The following is a 21608-nucleotide window of genomic DNA, read 5'->3' as shown; positions in this document are numbered from 1 at the left end:
AGGAACTTATTGTGAGGAGCTTGTGGAAGCCTACCCAAAATGTTTGACCCAAGTTAAATAATTTAAAGGCAATGCTACCAAATACTAACAAAGTGTATGTAAACTTCTGACCCTCTGGGAATGTGATGAAAGTAATCCAGCAATGGAAGCCATATTTACCAAAAAATTTAAATCTTGTATTGTACAAATCTTTCACTCTTTTGTCCTCTTCCCCAATTTTTCTTTCATGGTTAGGAGAAATTTGGTTTTATAAAACTTCATAGCTCAGGGATTTTGGATAACATGGTCTTCACAAATGCTTATAAAGTTTGTACTAGTTCGCTTAGAATTGTTTTGTAATATAAGAAATTGTTTTTATTTTATTGGTGTGGGAATATGCCAAAGACTGATTGATTTTACATAAATTCTCCTATGCTCCGTCAATTAATTTTTTACAGTTAACACATTTGAATATCTTTTCTATCTACTTTTGGGAATACCATAACTTCTATATGTGTTGTGTGAACTATATGTGTCATCAAGACACATTGATTAGTCCTCCTCTCAGTGCTTAGTCTACCTCATGCAGTTAAACACATTCTCTTCAATAACCAGTTTCTATTATGTAATCTTTATATAATTGCAGGTCAGGGAAGCAGATGGAGTTTTGGTTGCCTTGTGTTTTTGTCCCTCTCTGTGATTCTCAAGAAAATATGTACAAGTCACATTTCACCCCATAATCAAATAAAATTAAGACTAATTTAGGACCATTAAGATTTTTTGCATTGTGACAATTTTCATGACAACCAAGCAATATATATATATATATATATATATATATATATATATATTTTTAATTACATTAATGCAAAAAATAAACATTTTATTTTCCAATAGTTAGGTTTTAGAAATATGACCCAGACATGTTATTAACAGTTTTTGATAGATTTAACCCTATATTCAGCAGACCACTCAGATGCAAAAACTTAATTTGCAACCGCCAACTTTAATTTTTAAAATGTATTCAAATTAAAAAGTGTTTACAAAAAAAACAAAACAAAAAAAACAAACATTGATTTCAAATGACTGTTGAAACTGTTCAGTGATCTATGATGTTTTTAAAACAAAACAAAAAAAACAACTGGGCTATGCGGGTGGGCAGATATGTCCGTTTTATGCATTGCGGTCAATACGAACATCAACCTCCCTTCCGTTGATCTTGGTTCCGTTCATCATTCTGCAGGCTTTCTCTGCGCTCTCAGGAGAATCAAAACGGACTGTTCCACATCCTTTAGACTTCCCATTCTCCATCTTTATTTCAGCATACATCACCTGACCTGTAGAGGACAGTGTTGCATTTTTATACCTCTTCGTAATGTATTAAATATTATGAAATGGGGCTGTATCTAAAAACAAGATTGTGTCTTTACTAACCCCAACAAAAAACACACTTACCACAGTGACTGAACTTCTCCTTTAACTTCTGCCAGGTAAGATCGTATGAGAGCTGAGAACACAAACATTTTCATAAAAACCCTTTCAGTGAAACAGAGTGAGCCATTTATGCTGATACATACATTTCTCACAAAGATCTGGCATCCTCCTTTAGACCCCATTCCCCTGTCACTCATTCCACCTATGTGACCAGAACCGCCTCCATACTGGCCAAAGCCACGTCCCATGTCCATATTCCCACCCATTCGGTCAAACCCAGTGTTCATTCCCATGCTACCCATTCCTCCACCTAAAACACAAACAGTCAATCTGGATTAACAAACAGTGTCATACTGTATGCTGTCATGCAGCAGTTTTCAACTTTTTTTTCTTCTATGCTGTTCGGTCATCACTTTAAAAGCAGTGCTGTAATGTGTATATGTGAGATAGTGAGGTGACTGGACCTAATCCAGAGCCCATGGATCCCATTCCTGCATTCCCCATTCCTGAATAACCTCCACCTAATGAAAAAGAAAACAGACAATCAGCATCACAATAATTTCTGCTCAAGTTCATGTAAAAAAGCAACATTAACCGACTGGTATCTGTGACATTTCGACAGCAGGCCTTTAATGATTAGCACTACAAAAAAGACAAATGGTTTGACCAATATTTTTACTTATGTTTCCTTTTTTTATTTGATTATCAGTTGTGTAATATAGTCACCCATAAGTAGACCCCAATTGGTGAGTCTCAAACTTTTGTTTCCTGTTGAACATTCTGTGCTGTATTGATTAAAGCATTTATTAAAGCTCATTAGCTTATTGTAATTTCTACATATGGTAAGTTCTATGCATGAACACTGAAGCATAACATTAACAAAAATTTAAATCAAATGCTTCAAATAACCACCTCATCAAGTCCTAATTTTTTCATCTTCGAAATATTGCTAGACTTCATTCCTCAGCTGTCAGGATGCAGAAACTGTAAGCCATGCCTTCACTACCTTGCACCTAGATTACTGTAATTCCCTTCTAATTGGTCTATCAACTAAATTACTTAATCCAGAACACTACTGCTCATCTTCTTACACACACCAGCAAGTCAGCCCATATCACTTCTATACTCCAACTACACTGACTCTGCGTTACCTACCGCATACAGTTTAAAATCCTAATCTTGGTTTTCAAAGCTAATAACTAATGGAGTTACATCACTCATATGCCTGTGTGTACCCTCAGATCTACAGGTGACAAATTACTCACCATTCTAAAGTTTAGATTGTCATCTATTGGTGGTAGATCCTACAGGGTCACTGCTTTTAAACTCTGGAACAACCTTCCACAACATTTCTATGAAATTTTATCTCTTCAAGACTCAACTGAAAACTCACCTATTTTCACTGTTTCTGATCCCTGACCCTGTAGCACTGTTTGTTCTTCATGTCATTTTATCATCTCTTCTGCTCGTTTCAACATCATCCCATAATTAATTTTCCACATGGTCTGTATTTTTGTTCTGCTATTTGTATAATTTCTATGTTATGTCTATATACACTTGTATTTTTTTCTTTGTAAAGCGACCTTGAGGTCTTGAAAGACGTAACCTAAATAAAACTTAGAATTAATTATTCAACTAAACCTATTGGTCATACAACATTATCCTCCAATCTAATAAACACACACTCACCGAGACCACCAAATGAGTCTCCAAATGGACGGTTCATTCCCAGATCACTCCTGCCAAAGTCCCGGTCCATCCCTGCCATTCCTGAACGATACATATCTGTGCAAAGACACACAGCTGTAAAGAAACCTTAAAGACAGGGACAGACATATTGATAGAATGATGCGTTACCTCCCATTCTGCTCATGGGTCCCATGTCTCTACTACCAAAACCTCCCATTCCACCCATTCCAGAGAAGCCTCCACCCATTCCTATATGCACATACATATTGATGAAGCGTGTGATAGATGACGTTGTAATTAGAGAGTTGGTGTTTCAGATCAGATTCTCACCGCTCATGCGGTTCATGCCACTGTATCCTGGTCCGTCCATTCCTGCCAATCATTCAACCAAAATCAGTTTAAACTGTCTGTCTATTTCAGCTATGGGAGATTTTATTAAACATATGTATATTAAAATGGTCTAGCAAACACATTTATATATAATCTAGGTAAACATTGCTATTTATATGTTTTGCTATATTGGAATATGTAAATGAAAACAGTTAAGTATAATTGTTTAATTTAGTAAAACCTGTATGGTGAACATTATCATCAACATTTTCCCTTTGTTTCCAAATAGTTACAAAATGTTTAATGTAAGAATTTTAACAAGGTCTGTCTGGTTGAAATGATGGCCCCTCATAACTGGGAGAACAATTCCACATTTCAGATAAAATACATAAATATCAAATTATTTATTCATAATATCATTAAATGGCTGAAGAATATCAAGATGCAAATTTTAGCTCTATCGTCCAGCCCTAACATTCATTATACATTTACAGAAATTATTAACCACATATACAAAAAGCATCTGAATGTATGATTTTTAAACATACCTCCAGGTCCCATTGAGCCCATTCCTCCTCCACCGAGATCGTTGGCATTTATCGGCTGCCCACCAGGACCCAAACCCAAGCCGATGCCACCCAGACCTCCTGCAAACACACATCACAAATAATCAACACTAGACACATGCAAAACTACATAATTTTCCAAATATATTAGTCTTGAAATTTGTTAAATACAGTGATTTTGCTACAAAATCATTGCTTCAATGACTGCATGTTAGATGAGTGTTTTAAAGGAGATTAATTTTGTGTTTGCTACTGACAGTCTTACACAAACTTAAATTTTTGTTTTTATTGTCCAGCCAAATGTGGATTATAAAATAAATCAATCTTATCAAATCTAAAATTTTTTCTCAGAATCACCAAATAGTTGAGGCAAACTTATTTGTCACAGGACAAATCATAAGACCCCATTTACACTTGATATTAAGATGCGTTTGGGTGATCCGATCACACGCTGTCAGAGCTAAATAAAGGTTGTAAACATTGTAAACTCTAATCTGTCCTGAACGCGCAGTGAACAAGCAGTGAAGCGCCACCTCTCACCTGTCAACCGCTGTGCTAAAACAAGAGTTTACACTTTGCCGGTTATGAGCGGCTTTAAAAGGAAAAAAATTTAATAAAAGTACCCATTGTTGGGTAAATTACTTAATAGCAATCCACTACTAGTTATTTCTCTAAAATTGTAATCAGATTACTTTAATTATTTCATTGAAAAATGAACATTACTAATTACTTCACTTTTAAGTTATTTTCTAAAACACTATTCTGCTCAACAAATTCAAAATAATGACTATATTTCTTCCTTGTTCATTGTTACATACACATCATACACTCAGCATCTCACGTTTCTCCTTCACAATGACTTATTAAAGGGCCATAATTTATGTAATCTACATAAATATTATATTAGAAATAAGCATAACCCTAAAATGTGCTTATCAGTAATTAAATTGCAAGTCAGTGTGGTGGGGGGTGGTCAAGCATTAGTGTGTGAATGGAGAGCGAGATCAGGAGATGAGAACAGTAATGATTGTCACGTGAGTCTAAAACACCCTTTTCTAGTTCTACTGAGGGTGCGTAAAAGTTTAAAAGGAAGCCAGACACCGGAGAAGACACAGAGAGACTGACACACTTTTCCCTTGTGCGAGTGTATGTTGAGTGCCCAAAAGATGCGTTAGTGTGTGGCAGAAAGCCTGAGTTATATTGCCACTTCTGTTTGTGTGTGAAATAAACGATACGTAGGCAGTACACCCGGTTCCTGCTTTCTCCTTTTTACGAACTGTGACATTTTTACAGTCAGTTACTGTAATCAGATTATGAGAAATTAAAATGTAATGCATTAAATCCCTTTTTTTTTTTTACTAAATGTAATTCGGTTACAGTAACAAATTACTTTGTATTTGGATTAAACCCAACACTGGTCTCGGCCACATGTGACTGGATCACCCAAGATGCATCTTAATACCAGGAGTAACCATGGTCTAATAGCCCTTTTCCACAAACCACAGTAAAAGCTGTATAAAAACACACTGTGACATGCCATGTTTATGTTTGAGATAGTCACGTGAAACTACCATGTAGACAGTAACCCATTACGTCACCGTTCGGCTGTCAGTGGAAAAGCACAGCAAGTCAGAGTTTATTGTTTTTGGTCAAAGGGGATGTGAGGTAAATTTAGAAAGAAATTTGTCACTGCTTCCAGGGAAAACACTTCCCTATGTAAAAAACCTGGGTGTTATATTTGACTCTGAGCTCAAGTTTGATCGACAAATAAATGCTGTTGTTAAAAATAGTTTTTTCCATCTTAGAACTATGGCAAAGTTGAAGCCCATCCTTTCTTTTGATGATTTGGAGAAGGTTGTGCATAATTTTGTGTCTTCTCGATTGGACTATTGTAATGCTTTGTATCTGGGTGAGTCAGGCCTCTCTCTCTCGCCTGCAGCTGGTCCAAAATTCAGCTGCTAGGCTTTTAACGGGAACCAGGAAAAGAGACCATAACACCCCAGTTTTGATTTCACTACATTGGTTACCGATCCAATACAGAATCAAGTACAAAGTGTTGATGTATGTATTTAAGGCTCTTCATGGTCTTGCACCTGAGTACATCTCTGCCTTAATAAGTTTGAATCAACCTTTAAGGTCTCTCCGCTCTGGTGATCAGCTGTGTCTGTCAGTTCCTCGATCTCGCCTAAAAACTAAAGGTGATAGAGCTTTTAAGGTGGTAGCCCCTAGACTTTGGAATGAGCTTCCATTGGTCATAAAATCATCTCTGTCTCTATTCTCTTTCCAGGGGGCCTTAAAAACGTATCTATTTTCCCTAGCTTTTAATTAATTGCATTATAAATTGTACTAGGTAAATTTTATCTTATTCTTGTTTTATAGGTTTTAAATGTTGTATTAATGTGATTTTTTTTTTTTTTTTTATTACTCCATGTACAGCACTTTGGTACCCAGTGTGGTTTTTGAAAGTGCTCTATAAATAAAATTGAGTTGAGGCTCCAGATTGCCCCTACCATGAACCAGTGGAGCACAGGCTCAGCACAAGGACTATCGTATTTTGTTGGAAAAGGGCTATAAGAGACCTGATATCAGTCATAACTCAATTTTGACAAAATGCGATGTTACTGCATTTTGCCTTTCATGGAAGTACAGCTGAATGCATAGCATACTACCAGCATGGCAAAATCCACGTTTCGTCTCTAAATGCACTGCCGCTATAAAATAATAACGCTTAAAATGTCTACAAACATTCAGACAACTTGTCATCCATTGGACTACTACTCAACCATCCTAAACCATCACAAATAAACCCCACAAACAGACAAAAACACTGCACTCATACTGGGTAACTGGGGTTGTTTTTCTGCTGGTCTGAAGTCATCCGCTGGAAGTGATTTCTCATCCTAAAATAAACAAACACTTGAATCAATGCTAAGAGCTGCTGTGAATGACCAGTAGAAAAAATACAAAGTTAATACTGCATGTAAAATGTCTCACCATTTTCACATGCATCTGTCTGTCGAACAACATCTGACCATTTAACATAGCTGTGAGCGTGAGTTAAGGATGACTGCAGTTTCAAACAGAAATTGCAAGTGCTGTTCCAAAGTCCTGTCTGCATACACCGCTACATTCTAAGACTGCTAACTGAAATAGATCCTCATAAGACAGATTTGGAGCACTCTTCAAAGACTCTGTGTGCCATGCAAATAGATCTCCGAAAGTGAAAAGAAAGTGGATGCTGACAGAGCAACATACTAAATGAAAGTAATACAGGTTTAAAACAACATGAGTGATTAAACAATGACAGAATTTTCATTTTTGAGGGAACTTTCTACAAGTAGAAAGGTTTTGGAACAGTGCTACAGACAGACAGGTGAGAGATGTGTGAGGATACAGATGGCTTGTACAGCCTCAAGTGGCTGTTCAAAGGTGACTGTCCCCATCCCTCGACTTTTCCCATCTTTGTCCTCCTTCACGTCTGCTCTCCTCACCATTCCTGCCATACTAAAAACCTCCTTCAGTTTCTTCCAGCTCACCTTAAAGTCCAGCTGCGCACACACACCAGATGTGAAGGTTGATCATGGCACAGCATTGACTAGCACAGTATCAGTTCAAACGACTTACATTGGCCACAAATACAGTGGTCCCAAGACGGCCAGCCTGCAGTGCATTGATGATATCAGGGGGGATGTTGGGGTTGTTGCTGATGGAAGGGGGAACATTAATGCATCCAGCATCCTGCCCTCTTCCCCCACCATACATCCTTCCCGCTTTCTGCAGAACGCGCCGTGCGTGCTCGCCGTCAGGATCCTAAAAACAACCAAACACATAAGTTATTGTCCACAATCACATAGCACATTAAACTAGAATGGAGGAGTTGTGAGGGTCTCTACCTCCTTGATGTTCAGTGGTCTTCCATTTAAATCATGTTTGCTCATGACTTCAATGGCTTTCTTTACAAACTCTTCATCTTTGAATTCAACCACACTACAAAAGAAGCACAGCAGTCAGTATACATGCCACCAGCTAATGGAACATGTACAGATTCATGTGTGTGTGAGTGTGTGTGTGAGAACTGTGGATGTGAAACATACCGTTATTTGGTACCAAGTGGATACTAAAATAAAGATACCAGTCTTACTGACTTAAAGGAATAGTTCAACCTTAAATTAAAATTCTCTCATCATTTACCCTCATGCTATCCCAAATGTGTTGGACTTTTTTCTGTAGAACACAAAGATTTTTAGAAGAATATCTCTGCACTGCAGGTCCATACAATGCAAGTGAATGGTGGCCAGAGCTTTGAATGTCAAAAAAGCACAAAGGCAGCATATACATTATCCATGAATGTCTCCAGTGGTTAGATCCATGTCTTCAGAAGTGATATGATAGGTGTGGGTGAGAAATAGATCAACATTTCAATAATTTTTACTATATCTCCACTTCAACATTATTATTATTTTTTTGTTTTTGATGATTCGAATTCTTCATTCATATCGCCACCTACTGGGCAGGGAGAAGAATTTATAGTTAAAAAGGACTTAAATATTGATCTGTTCCTCACAAACATCTGTCATATTGCTTCTGTAAACATGGATTTAACCACTGGAGTCTTATGGATGCCTTTGTGGTTTTTGAACCTTCAAAGTTCTGGTTACCATTCACTTGTATTGTATGGAACTACAGAGCTGAAATATTTTTCAAAAAATCTTTGTGTTCTGCCAAAGAAAGAAAGTCATACACATCTGGGGATGACATGGGGGGGGAGTAAATGATGAGATTTTTCATTTTTGGGAGAACTATCCCTTTAAAGTCATCTTCAGAGCAGAACGATGGCACGGTGTTCTGATTCTCATTGATTTGGCCAGGGATAATATAAGCTGTAAACACGTTATATTCTTTTAAAGAGGTCATGACATGACGAATCAAATTTACCTTGATCTTTTGACATGCAAGAGGTCATTGTACAATAAAAATATACAGTTTCATAAAGTTTCAGAACTCAAAACTTTCTCCTTAATAGAAAAAGACCCTTTATTTAAACAAAGCTGCAAACATTTTTTATTTAGAATTTTTGGAACTTGTGATGTTACAAGGACCAAATTCATCTGCATATGCAAAGCCTATTTTTCCATCACTGCACCACTGGCCCCGCCGACTGGTGCTCAGTCAGTCACACACAGTTGAAGAGCAGAGAGATGGGACTGTTATGGGAAATTCATCCAAAGTGTACTTACACAGGACCACTTCATGTGCCTGGATTTGAATGTTTTTCTACATAACGTGCATGGTTTTGACCATTATCATACATCTCACAGTGCTTTTAAAAGACGCGATATCAAGTTATAACTCTAAAATTGAGACCCCCTATTTTTAATTTTGTAAACATGCACTCATTGGACATCTTTGCTAGTTTTTATGCATTTTTGGCGATGTGCCGATGTTTTAAGAACGATACAAACACAACTTTTGAAAATGCATGTCATTCTGCTGCTGCCACTGACTGGAAGAAACACGCAGTCCTGTGTTCATGTATTCAGAACATCTCAGCGAGGTGAACCAGTCACAGCAAATGTTATTGAAGGATGGGGCAGTTAAAACACTATTGGACTGGTAATCTATAAGTAAACTATTTAATACATGAATATTTAATATGTCATGACTGTTTGATTGTTTAAGTGAACTGGAGTGAACTGTTTAATACAATAAGATGAAATGTGTTGTATGTGGGCTATATGTTAATCCTGAAGTTTTTATAAATGTTGTGATCTTGCGGAGTTGATTCATTTTCTTCGGATTGCATTTCAAATATGGCTCTATTGGAAGGGCTGCATGATGTTAGCCAATCACAACAATGGGCGTTTACATTGAAGTCTTAAATGGCCAGACATCTTAAAATCAAGCCTTTCAGACAGAGGGCCATGACTAAATCATGACAGTTTTTGTGCAAAAAAATCTACACTAACATTATTACTGGACCTCATAGAAGATAATAATGACAAAATAATAAAAAATAAATAAATAGTATGTCATGACCCCTTTAAACACTTTTTTGTTTATGTGGATTTTCTGCCCAATTTGGAATGCCCAATGTCCTCGTGGTGGCATAGTGACTCGCCTCAATCCGGGTGGCGGAAGTTGAATCTCAGTTGTCTCCATGTCTGAGACCATCAATCCACACATTTTATCACGTGGCTTGTTGAGCACGTTAACGCAGAGACCTAGTGCGTGTGGAGGCTCACGCTATTCTCTGCGGCATCCACGCACAACTCACCACGCACTCCACCAAGAGCGAGAACCACATCACAGCGATCACGAGGAGGTTACCCCCAACATGACTCTACCCACCCTAGCAACCGGGTCAATTGATTGCTTAAGAAGCCTGACTGAAGTCACTCAGCACATCCTGGATTCGAACTTGCAACTGCTGGTGTGGTAGTCAGCATCTTTACCCGCTGAGCTACCCAAGCCCCCCTTTAAATACTTAAATAAAGGAGTGTTCAACATCATATCAGGTTTTGCTGTGAAATCAAAATCTCACTGGTACTGGTTTCATGACAATCATAGTGTGAATAGTCAATGTTCTTACCCACAACCCTGCAGGATCACGGCCCAGACAGATGCAGAGGACGACAAGAAAGAACAAAATAAAATCAGAACACACTATCATGCAAACAGCTGAAACATGAGAAAAACAAGTGAATGAGAGTCATATCATTGGTACTTCAAAAAGATCAAAACACATGCTTCTGAATATATATTTTGTTTTGAATTAGAAACCAGCTTGTGCTTAACATATCATTTGTACGTTACTATGGTGAGATGGACAAATGAGAGAAAATTAACCCAGGGGCAAATGAAACGGATTAAAACTGAATCTTATTGGACAGTTGTTACGGGAAAGAACCAATCAAACAGACGTATGCATGAACAGGGTTTGGGAAAAGACAGCTGACAGATGGCGTCTCATAGGTCAGTTTGCATGATCTTAATTTCAAATCAAAATACACCCGAGCAGTCATCAAATGTGTCGATGGAGATAAATTGACTCAGCCAAACGTGTCACCACCAATTTAAAGTACATCCAAATAATGGTCTTTACTGAGGTAAACATCAACACACCATCCAAAGGTCAACAGTATCGGGTCTACCGGCAGAAGCCCGGGTCACATGTATCACCCTGAACACATGAGAGTGATGCTGCGGAGGGGATTTCAACCTCGCACAGCGCAGATTCACCAACACTTACCCTTGACTTTCCTTCTCCATCCTTAAAGAGCTCCACGTATGTAACCTCACCAACTACATGAGACATACAAAAGGGAAAATACCAGAGAACAAGGCATTTAAATCACCAGTGGTCTCATCACAGGGTTGACACCTGGTTGCAACGCTACACACCTGAAACCTCAAGGCAACTCATCCAACACCACAATTCCATTTATTTACTGGCACCAGGCAGCTATACAACTACATTCAACTAGAGAAATGCAAAGAATTCTACACATTTACACAGGTTTAAAAATCACTGAACCACCCACCTGTACCATCCTTCAAAAATCAGTGAAATAAACCACATTCCAGAAATTCAGATTTACTACAGTAAATACAGCAAATGATCGGAGAACATTTTAACAAATACCAGAGTAAACCTGAAATAACCTAGTCAATATATTCAAACCAGAACAGCATTAAACTCCCCTGAGAGGTACAGACTCAGTCCAACATACATCCATCCTTCTTTAAACTTCACTAAATGAGAGATACGAGCTAGAAACTGAGAGAGGGAGCTGACGTATTGGTGACGCTGCGGTCAATGTGTGGGTTACCTTTCTCACGCATTAGATCTTTAATTGATTGCCACTTCATATCATACGGGATATTGCTAATGAACACTCGGTTTCTGTGGCTGCTTTTCTTGTCCCCTGAACTGCCATGTCTGTCTTTATAGGGATGGTAGCGGTTTGATTTCCGGGCCCCAGAACTTTTCACTTTGGGCTCTGGCTTCTCTTTTGTGGCCTCTTCTGCATCCCTGCAAACAGACAAAGAAAATAAAGTGAGCGTAACCATAGACTATTTAGCAGAGACAAGCCACTTATATTAAAAAGAAAGGGAGAAATTGGAACACCCAATGCTCAACGGATGTAGAAATGAAGTCACACCTTACAGGTAAAGGAGCCAATCACTTTTTAGATACAGACGTCGCCTGTCAATCAACTTGTGGACACGCATGCGCATTAGCTATACAAGCTAATTTTTTTTTACGTAATTGAGATAAAGAAGCATCATTTATGATACCACCATTGTCAGATTTTACTGATGATTTTAAATATGTTCATTGATAGTAATCTTGACCAACTGTTTTGGAGATTTCAGTCTTTCCCCATTCAAGTAGATAGGAGCTGCACTTGTATGCCACTTGTTTACATAGATAAATAGCTGCCCGAGAGAGTTTCAAAAGATGGCCGCCAAGTGGACTGACTTGCTAGAAAGACTTTTGCATTGACACTTTCTCAAAAAACTTTTTTCACAAGATATTAAGCACTAATAACCCACAGATTGTTCAAAGTAATTAAACAATGCTGACTTCAGCCTAAAATTTATTTTCAAGACAGTTTATGCTCTGAAATGAATCATAGCAACAATTTGATTCTGAAAATATTTAAATCTCCTAAAAACACAAAAAAGTATTTTACTTATATTTTTTTTCTCGATTCCTAACATGTTTAATAATCAGGAATGCAAGCTCATCAGTATGGAGGACAAAACATGCAAAAATAATAAATAAATACATAAATAAATGTAATATTAAGAAAATAAATAAAGGAATAAATGACTTAAAACAAATATAATTAGTTTTTAATGAAAGTTATTCCTGAATTTATTTTTGTATGACTTTTTTCCTTGATTTATTATTTTCTCTTTTTATTTATTATTTTCTCTTTTTATTTTTATTCTTTAAAAAAAATGTTATTCTTTCATTTGTTTTTATTATTATTTATTTATGCATTCATTTATTTTTATATTTATTTATTCCAACATGTATTTATTTCTATATTTAAATATTCCCACATTTATTCATTTTTGTATTTATTCTTACATTTCTGTCTCTTGTATGATAATTATGTGGGCGGGTCCTGTTTACCATTGGCTTATCGTAGATTGAAGCGTGTGCTCGATTACTCTTGACTTGTTTTGAAGTGACGTTAGGTCATAGCCATAATTGTGTAAACTATAGCTATTTGTGCTGCTAAAAACATAAGCGCTTAAGTCAATCCAAGATGTATTGGTTATACTAAAATCACAAAATAAATGGGGAGCTGTTTCTTCAACAAAACCACAAAATGAGCAAGTTTCATAAATTATATGATTTAACCTTGTCCTTTTCTTTCTTTTTTCTGTGTACATAACTTCATATTTTGATGTCCGCAAATCCATAATATTGTTTTCTGTTGTTATGATTGTTCATTCTTAAAGATACAACCATGCTTCATTTCCCTGATCGTTTATGTATGTATGTATATACAAGTTCTGCAATAAAAATGTTTTAATAAAAACTATAGCTGACACTTCACATACATCTAGAGAGTTGCTCAACATGTGAATGAAGTCGATAATCACGCATCAAATGACTGTTTCATTTAAAATAGAGGTGCTTATTGATGGTTTAGGAGAGCTGTATGCTGGTATGAATGTCGAAGCAAATCCTGGATTGCTAAACTCTCTGCAAAATGTTCCCAGCATATTCAAAATCTGTGCAAGTCAGGGGGTGCTAAGGTGGAACGTCCATCTGCTCCCGATAAGTACTACTGAGCTCTCAACTAATGATGCACTGGAGCTCCGCAAGGACCGCCTCCCTCATTTCCATGTTGCACACAGAAAAGTAAAAATAAATACATGTATAAATAAATAAATATATATTGGAATATATATATATATATGTGGGAATAAATAAATATAAAAAATAAATTAACACAAATAAAAAAAATACAAAATAAATGAATAAATAATTAAAAGTTAAAAAGAATACAAATAAAGTAAAAAATAAATATAGAAAATAATAAAGGAATAAAGTGACACAATAATAAATTCAGGAATACATTTAATTAAAAACGAATTATATTTGTTTTATCAAGACATTTATTCCTTTATTTTTTATTATTACATTTATTTATTTATTATTTTTGCAGTGAAAAAGGTGAGAAAGTCATAGTTGGTGTTCCAGATGTAAAATTTCTGTTGCATATAAAGTTTTTGTTTAGTCTTTTTTTTAAAGCTTAAAATTAACTAATTAGAAAAATTTGAAAAATTCACTAAACAATTTGGGCAATTTAGCTTAAAAAAGGGCAACTTTAGCTGAAAGGTATATTTGCATCCCTAAATAAAAATGAAAACTGACGTTTTCCAAAATATGATCATACTAAAATGAGAAAATTGTTGCTGAATGTTGCAAAATCAGTGGCCTCAGTGGTCGACACTTTTTAATATTATTCACAATCCATTCGGTAGGCCTTATATTAGAAAAAATATTCCAAATCATTATTTATACTCGTTCATATCCCATTTACAGTTTAGAGCCCAACTTTTTGGGAGTCAGAGACAAAAAATCTAGTTTAATACACCCATAAACGTTTAATGTTTTCCTGAAAATACTTAAACCGTACGAGAAGGCTGGGAATCGATTCCTAAAAGAATCGATTCCTCGATTCTGAAGCGTTGGGAATCGAGAATCGATTCGAAACGGTGGAATCGACTCCAAAACTGGATTTTCCTTCAGGGGATACCGGTTGATATTTTCGGACCGCGTTTATTTCTTCGACCACAAAACTACTACACATTTTAGAAGCCTAACAGCACTAATACAATTTACAAAATCATTATAAAATGACTACATCTTAACGATCGTAAATCTGACTCAGATTCAAATACGCTCCGTTTGTTCATCTGTATGAAGTAATCCCAAAAGCCCTTCAACACATCTGCTTTGCAGACCTGGATAGTTTGCCGGTATTTTACTTTGGATTAAACTATTAATCAAGAAATACGCCAAATTTGTGACAGTAATTTGTCATTCAGTAATACTTCCCCGATATTACAACACAAGTCTGCAATCAGAAGTTGAGTCAGCTTCATAGTTCACATCAATAAATCGGTATGTTAAAAAGTTTAAATGATCATTGTGCTGCACTTATAAAAGCGAGAATCTAACACCTCTCCACTCGTTCTCGACATTTTTACAGTGTTTAAAACCTTTTGCATATATTTATTTATTAGCCTATATATAGGCCTATTACACAATTTTACATAAAACTCATGAGTGGTAACAGACAATTTAAATGGTGCTTTTAAGATTATTTTCGGAAGATCTTGGAAATACAGGCTCATCTACTCAAAACTTCCCTCAAATGGATCTCATGGGATAAAAGCATCGCGTTTAGGTTGTGCATACAGGCCCTGGTTTAGTTTTAGAATGTTTAGAACAATTATTATTATTATTATTATTATTATTATTATTATTATTATGACATTTAACTTTGCCTCCCGTTTTTTCCTAATCTCAAATTTCTGTAATCGAACAGCCCTAAAGTACGATATCTCGGAGCGGTTGCTATGGGCTACCACTCTGATTGGCACGCACCGCTAATGACCACAGCGCCACAAACGACTAGAAACACTCGGTAGAAATTAAATAAATAGGAGGATATAAACAGGTTGAAATAAGGAAACGAGGTATATTTTACAATTCACGACGACACTGATAGAAACAAATAAATGCTTAAATTAAATTGACATGGCTGTTGTTGTTGTTGTTGTTAATGAACGCACTCCGCTCGCGCACAGGCCGCGCCAACGCACACATACGTCATAAAAGCAATATATGCGAGATTTGTGTTCTACAATAGCTTTAATTACGTTTTATCGCCATTGTTGTTTTCTTGTTGCTCCGTCTCTCCTTCTCCAGTTAGAGACTCTTCTGAATCCTCCTGTTTGATGTCTTTAATAAGATCCGCCGTCAGCTCCTCGTCCGCCATCTCTGCTGCTCCCGGGTCGTGTCTGTACGGGATCACTCTCTCGTCAATCTCGCGAGATTCTTACATGGCGTTCATTTGAAGTCGCACAGCAACGAGGAGCGCTCATTAAAGATGATTTTTAATTGTCTGTTTTGATGAACAGTCAGTTTTGATTATCAATTCAAACTCTAAAATAAATATTTAACATGATGAATTTGATAACTTTAGCTCTACGTGTGCTACTTTTGGTCAAGAGATGTTATTGGTCAGTGGAGAAAACATCAATCAGCTCAAATCACGACCAGCCGTCTCGGTGGTAGAGGTAAAAAAAAAAAAAAAGAATTCACCCCTTCTAAAAGTATCGCGTTCTAAACCACTCGGATGCAACATTATATTTTAATAAACGAAGATTGCGTCCGCAATTCAGTGGGCGTAGGCTATATCATGAGTGGGGACACATTTGTTTGCATTTTTCTTTGTGATTCGACTGAAAAGGAGCGCGAGCTGCGGAACACAAACAAAATCTCCACAAGATTTGTTTTACATTTTTCAGTCTTAAAAGAGATACACGTCTTTAAACAGCAGCTTTTTTTTTTTTTTTTTTAAACACAAACTCTTTTTAATTCAAGAATTACTATTAATGTCAATTAAGTCACAAAAACAGAATCTAATATGTGCCTTAGCATTAAGTTTTGTCAAAATGTTACTGTATCCAAGAAACATGAGATGCTATATGAAATTTCAAGAAGACAACAGAATTTCTTAATAATAATATTAATAAGGCAGAGGCTATTTGCACTTAATGTAAATAGCTAAATCTTTGCACTACGTGCAAATAGTGTTAGTCAGATAATATTTGCACCCGTAATTAAATACTAAGAGGGCATCACTGCAGTGTGTTTATTTAGAGTCCCACAGACACCCTACACCAACCTATCACCGCAGGGAAATAAACCTTTATATTCATTTTATTTATTATTATATCCTAAGTAGTATTAAAGAAAAATATTAAGAGTGGAGACGGAAAACGACTCGGTTACTAACGTAACCTCGGTTCCCTATCGAGAGGTCTCTCCTATTGCGTAAGTAGCTTACGCTATGGGAAAACTCAGTTTCTCGAGAAATATTGAAGTCTTTATGTAAAACGCATTGCAGCTGCACAGCAGACAGCAATGAGCGAGGCAGCTCGGTCATTGGCTGTGCTGCAGCAACTTGCTCGAACCAATGACGGGGCGACTCTGAACGCGCGACCAATGGGCGCGCGCTAGCGCGCTCAGAGCCCGCCAAGATGGGCGTGGCTTAGGGCTTTATATTAGGCGCCCCGTCATGAGAGTTCTTTAGGTTCAATCGACTGAAGCGAACTGACCAAGCACTAGCACGGCAGCTTACGCAATACTCGTTCCCTCCTCTCAGGGAACCGAGGTTACGTTAGTAACCGAGTCGTTCCCTATCGAGAGGTCTCTCCTATTGCGTAAGTAGCTTACGCTATGGGAACACCATGCAAAACGCTGTGCGTGCTGACTTCGCTCTATAAAGCCAGAGGCAGATGCCTGAGCCTTAAAGCAAAGTGATTATTCCACGAGCCGGCCAACGGCGAGCTACATAATGGGATAGTATAGAGCGCCTTCCAAGGCGGTCCATGGTGGGGCGCTCATAGGAATCGACTCCAAAACTGGATTTTCCTTCAGGGGATACCGGTTGATATTTTCGGACCGCATTTATTTCTTCGACCACAAAACTACTACACATTTTAGAAGCCTAACAGCACTAATACAATTTACAAAATCATTATAAAATGACTACATCTTAACGATCGTAAATCTGACTCAGATTCAAATCCGCTCCGTTTGTTCATCTGTATGAAGTAATCCCAAAAGCCCTTCAACACATCTGCTTTGCAGACCTGGATAGTTTGCCGGTATTTTACTTTGGATTAAACTATTAATCAAGTAATACGCCAAATTTGTGACAGTAATTTGTCATTCAGTAATACTTCCCCGATATTACAACACAAGTCTGCAATCAGAAGATTGCAAAGTTGAGTCAGCTTCATAGTTCACATCAATAAATCGGTATGTTAAAAAGTTTAAATGATCATTGTGCTGCACTTATAAAAGCGAGAATCTAACACCTCTCCACTCGTTCTCGAGGTTCATCCTCCTAGCGCCTCTTAGGAAACGAATGATTAGGTCGTTTTTCCCTAATGAACGTTCTTTATCAGGATTGTGTGACGCCACTATGGCAGCCACATAGACTTTGAGCGTGGAGGGTGTACGGCCCGCCTCCAGCAGCTCTTGCAAAAAAGGCGAGTACACTTGGTATCTCGCACGATTTGGGGTTCAAGCTCTTGGTATCACACCAGTCACTGAACACTTTCCACTTTTGGGCATATAAGCGCCTAGTAGGGCGCTCACGCCTCAGTGATGGTTCTCAAAACTCCACTGGGGAGGTTCTCGGGAACCCGTTGAGGGGCCATGCATGGAGGGCCCACAGATCGGGCGGGGATGAAGAATCATCCCGTTGGCCTGCCTGAGGAGGTCTAGCCTCAACGGAATCGGCCATGGGGCAGATTGCATCATCTGCATCAGTTCTGGAAACCACGTCTGGTTTTTCCAGAGTGGGGCTACCAGGAGCACTGCACATTTCACTTCCCTGATCCGACTGATGACCTGAGGTAGCATCGCGATCGGGGAAAAGCATACAAGGGGCGGCTCGGCCAGACTTGGGCGAAGCGTCCGTGCTCTTTGAGAAGAAAAGGGGCAGTGCGCATTTTCCCTGGAGGCGAAGAGGTCAACCTCTGCCTCGCCAAAGGTTTGCCATAACCACTGAACCGTCAGGGGGTGGAGAGACCATTCTCCTGGGAGAACCTTGTCTCTGGACAGCATGTCCGCTCCCTGGTTCAGGGCCTGGCACATGCGCTGCTCTCAGCGAGCGCAGGTGGTGCTGTGACCATAAGATGAGCTCCCTGGCCATACAGCGCAGGGAGCTCGACCTGAGTTCACCCTGGCGATTTATATACGAAACTACCGTTATGTTGTCCGTTCGGACCAGGACGTGTTCGTTTTTCAGGTACGGAAGCAGGGCTCTGAGAGCCAAGGCGACCGCTTTCATTTCCAGACAGTTTATATGTAGGCGCTTTTCCGGGTTTGACCAAAAGCCGGAGACAGGCCTGCCCTCATAAAGGGCCCCCCATCCTATTTTGGAGGCATCTGTCTTGATCATTTTTCTCCACGTATTTACGCCCAGACTCATGCCGGTTTGATACCAGTTGACGGCTTTCCAGGGCGTCAGGGCTTTTATACAGCCGTGATTCGCTCTGATCAAAAAGTGGCCCGAGCGCCACGCGTGAGTGGGGACACGGCTCTTGAGCTAGCGCTGGAGAGGACGCATGTGCAACAATCCTAGCTGGAGTACAGCTGATGCCGAGGCCATGAGACCGAGCATTCTTTGAAATCGTTTGACGGAGCGCTACCGTTCTGAATGATGTTGCAAGGCGTCGAATAGAGAGCGCGCTCTGATGAGAGGCGCGCTGTCATCTGCACTGAGTCTAGCACTATTCCCAGAAAAGAGATATTCTGGCTGGGGATAGCACGCTCTTTGCAAAATTGATTCTCAGACCCAGGCATTCTAGATGGCTGATAATCCAAGATCTGTGTGTCGTTAACTGACCCTCTGATTGTGCTATGATTAGCCAATCGTCGAGGTAATTCAGTATTCGCACTCCCCGCTGTCTCAGGGGGGAAAGTGCCGCGTCCATACATTTCGTGAATGTACGGGGGGCTAATGATAGGCCGAATGGTAGTACTGTGTACTGGTATGACTGTCCCTCGAAAGCGAATCTCAGAAAAGGCCTGTGATGAGGCGCTATCGGAATGTGAAAGTAAGCGTCTTTCAAATCCACTGATAGAAACCAATCCCCGGGGCGAACTTGCATGAGGATATGTTTGGTTGTTAACATTCTGAACGAGCAAATCATTAAAGCTTTGTTCAGATGTCTGAGATCTAGGATGGGGCGGAGGCCACCGTCCTTTTTGGGGATGAGAAAATAGCGGCTGTAAAAACCCTCTCTTGTCGAGTCTCTTGGCTCGCGCATCACATCTGTGATGTTTGCGGCATGAGACAGAGAACTGTTTGAAACTGTATGGGCAGCGCTTATGGGTGGGGGTGCATATACTGTAGTAGGCACGCGCGCCACTTTCATAAAGCCTCCCGCTCGCGGCGGGGTTTTTGGCCATGCATACAGTGTTTGTGTAGCAAATACAGCAGGCATGCTCGCTACCTTTATAGTATTTCCCGCTTTTACTGGGGAAGTGTGTATAACTGTGGGAACAGTGCTTGTGTGTAGTGGTGCATGCATGACAATAGGCACACGATCTACATTTATGGGGCGTCCAGCTCGAGCTGGGGAAGTATTTGGCACTGTTTGGACAGTATTGATATGTGGGAATGCACACTTTAGTGTGGACACGTGACCCCTTAGTGACACAGGCAGAAAATGTGATTTCTGTGTGTTGCCGTTAAAACGGCGTTTGATTGCAGGTGAGCGAGTTCTGTGACTGGCCCATTGACTGCTGTACAGACATTTCCAGCCGCCTGTAAAGGGACTGGGTAATGTTTTACACGTTTTGGAGACGGGAGGCGCTGCCCTGGCTCGCTGCTGCTGCTGAGGCGGTCTCTGGCGGCTCTGTGACGAGCTGGAGTGCTTGGGCAGGAAGTGACGCATAGCCTGCGAATCCTTCCGAGCTTCAGTGAAGCGTTCAGTGAACTCTTTTACCGTTTTAGACAGGATGCGGACGATCTCTGAGTCCATGCTGGTGCCCGTGCTTGTGTCCGCTAATGTCGACGGCGCGGGGTCGAAGGCCGAGCCCGGCCAGTCGTCGGATTCAGCGTCAATGGAAAGGCTGTCATCCTTTTCACCGTCGTCCCCTGACGCGCCGAACGAGACGAGACCCACCGCTCTGTTGGAGGGGTGCTGGTCCGCCTGCGTTGAAATGGACTGGCGGCGGGGAGTTCTCGGGTAGTGGTGAAGCACGCGGGGACTGGCCCAGCGTGACGTCACTGAAGTCTGCGTGCTCTGGCGGCCTCCATGAGCGCCGCTTTTTCTTGCGCGGCTCGAACAGAGGGGACGGCAGCACGGTGGTAGCAGGCTCATTGCGGCGAAGACGGCAAAGCGAGCGCGCAGCTCGGTGAGGCCCAGGGAGTCACATTCGGGGCATCCGCCTCGAGTGAGAGCAGCTTCTGCGTGGTCAGGTCCCAGGCAGCGAGTGCAAATGATGTGACGATCCCCGTCAGGAAGAGGGCCTCTGCACGAGGCGCAGGCTGAAGGCATTTGCAACAACGCCTTGAAAAATTACTCTTTTACTCAATCAAAAAGCGTCGCAGAGGCGAGCGCTTGCAGTAAAAGGATATAGCGATGCACGCCGGATGGCGTAGCAGAAGGCTTCGAAGGCGGCTGAAGGCGCCGGCGTCCTCTTAGCGGTCCTGCTGTAGGCTTTTCGACGGCGGGCGAAAGACTCCAACAATCCGGAGGATCCAGCGAAGAGAAGGTCTTTGCTGAAGGAGATTAAATCTAAAGAACTCTCATGACGGGGCGCCTAAT

The 21608-nt window shown here is 39.7% G+C and overlaps 1 protein-coding gene across 1 annotated transcript; it reads right to left on the bottom strand.

Annotated features, from left to right (window-relative positions):
* Positions 1 to 965: 965 nt before the first annotated feature.
* LOC127661709 (myelin expression factor 2-like) lies at positions 966 to 16058 on the bottom strand. The gene is made up of 17 exons (XM_052152543.1): positions 15912 to 16058; positions 11828 to 12030; positions 11248 to 11300; positions 10588 to 10595; positions 7892 to 7985; positions 7623 to 7808; positions 7393 to 7546; positions 6993 to 7042; positions 6838 to 6898; positions 3981 to 4079; positions 3433 to 3474; positions 3271 to 3351; positions 3103 to 3198; positions 1878 to 1934; positions 1557 to 1723; positions 1435 to 1486; positions 966 to 1316 (listed from the first exon to the last, which is right to left on the bottom strand). The coding sequence occupies exons 1-17, from the start codon at positions 16028 to 16030 to the stop codon at positions 1153 to 1155; spliced, it is 1686 nt and encodes a 561-aa protein (XP_052008503.1). The 5' UTR covers positions 16031 to 16058; the 3' UTR covers positions 966 to 1152.
* Positions 16059 to 21608: the final 5550 nt, after the last annotated feature.

The sequence above is a fragment of the Xyrauchen texanus genome, chromosome 21 (assembly GCF_025860055.1).
Source record: "Xyrauchen texanus isolate HMW12.3.18 chromosome 21, RBS_HiC_50CHRs, whole genome shotgun sequence".
NCBI classification, from domain to species: Eukaryota; Metazoa; Chordata; class Actinopteri; order Cypriniformes; family Catostomidae; genus Xyrauchen; species Xyrauchen texanus.
The sequence above is the reverse complement of the archived record's forward strand: the minus strand, read 5'-3'. Positions and strand labels throughout refer to the sequence as shown.

Coding starts and splice junctions, on each gene's coding strand:
- LOC127661709 (XM_052152543.1), bottom strand. CDS start 16,030: ATGGCGGACGAGGAGCTGACGGCGGATCTTATTAAAGACATCAAACAG. Junction 3,475..3,980: donor GGGCTCAATGGGACCTGGAG/GTATGTTTAAAA, acceptor AATGATTGGCAG/GAATGGACGGACCAGGATAC. Junction 3,199..3,270: donor ACCCATGAGCAGAATGGGAG/GTAACGCATCAT, acceptor GTCTTTGCACAG/ATATGTATCGTTCAGGAATG.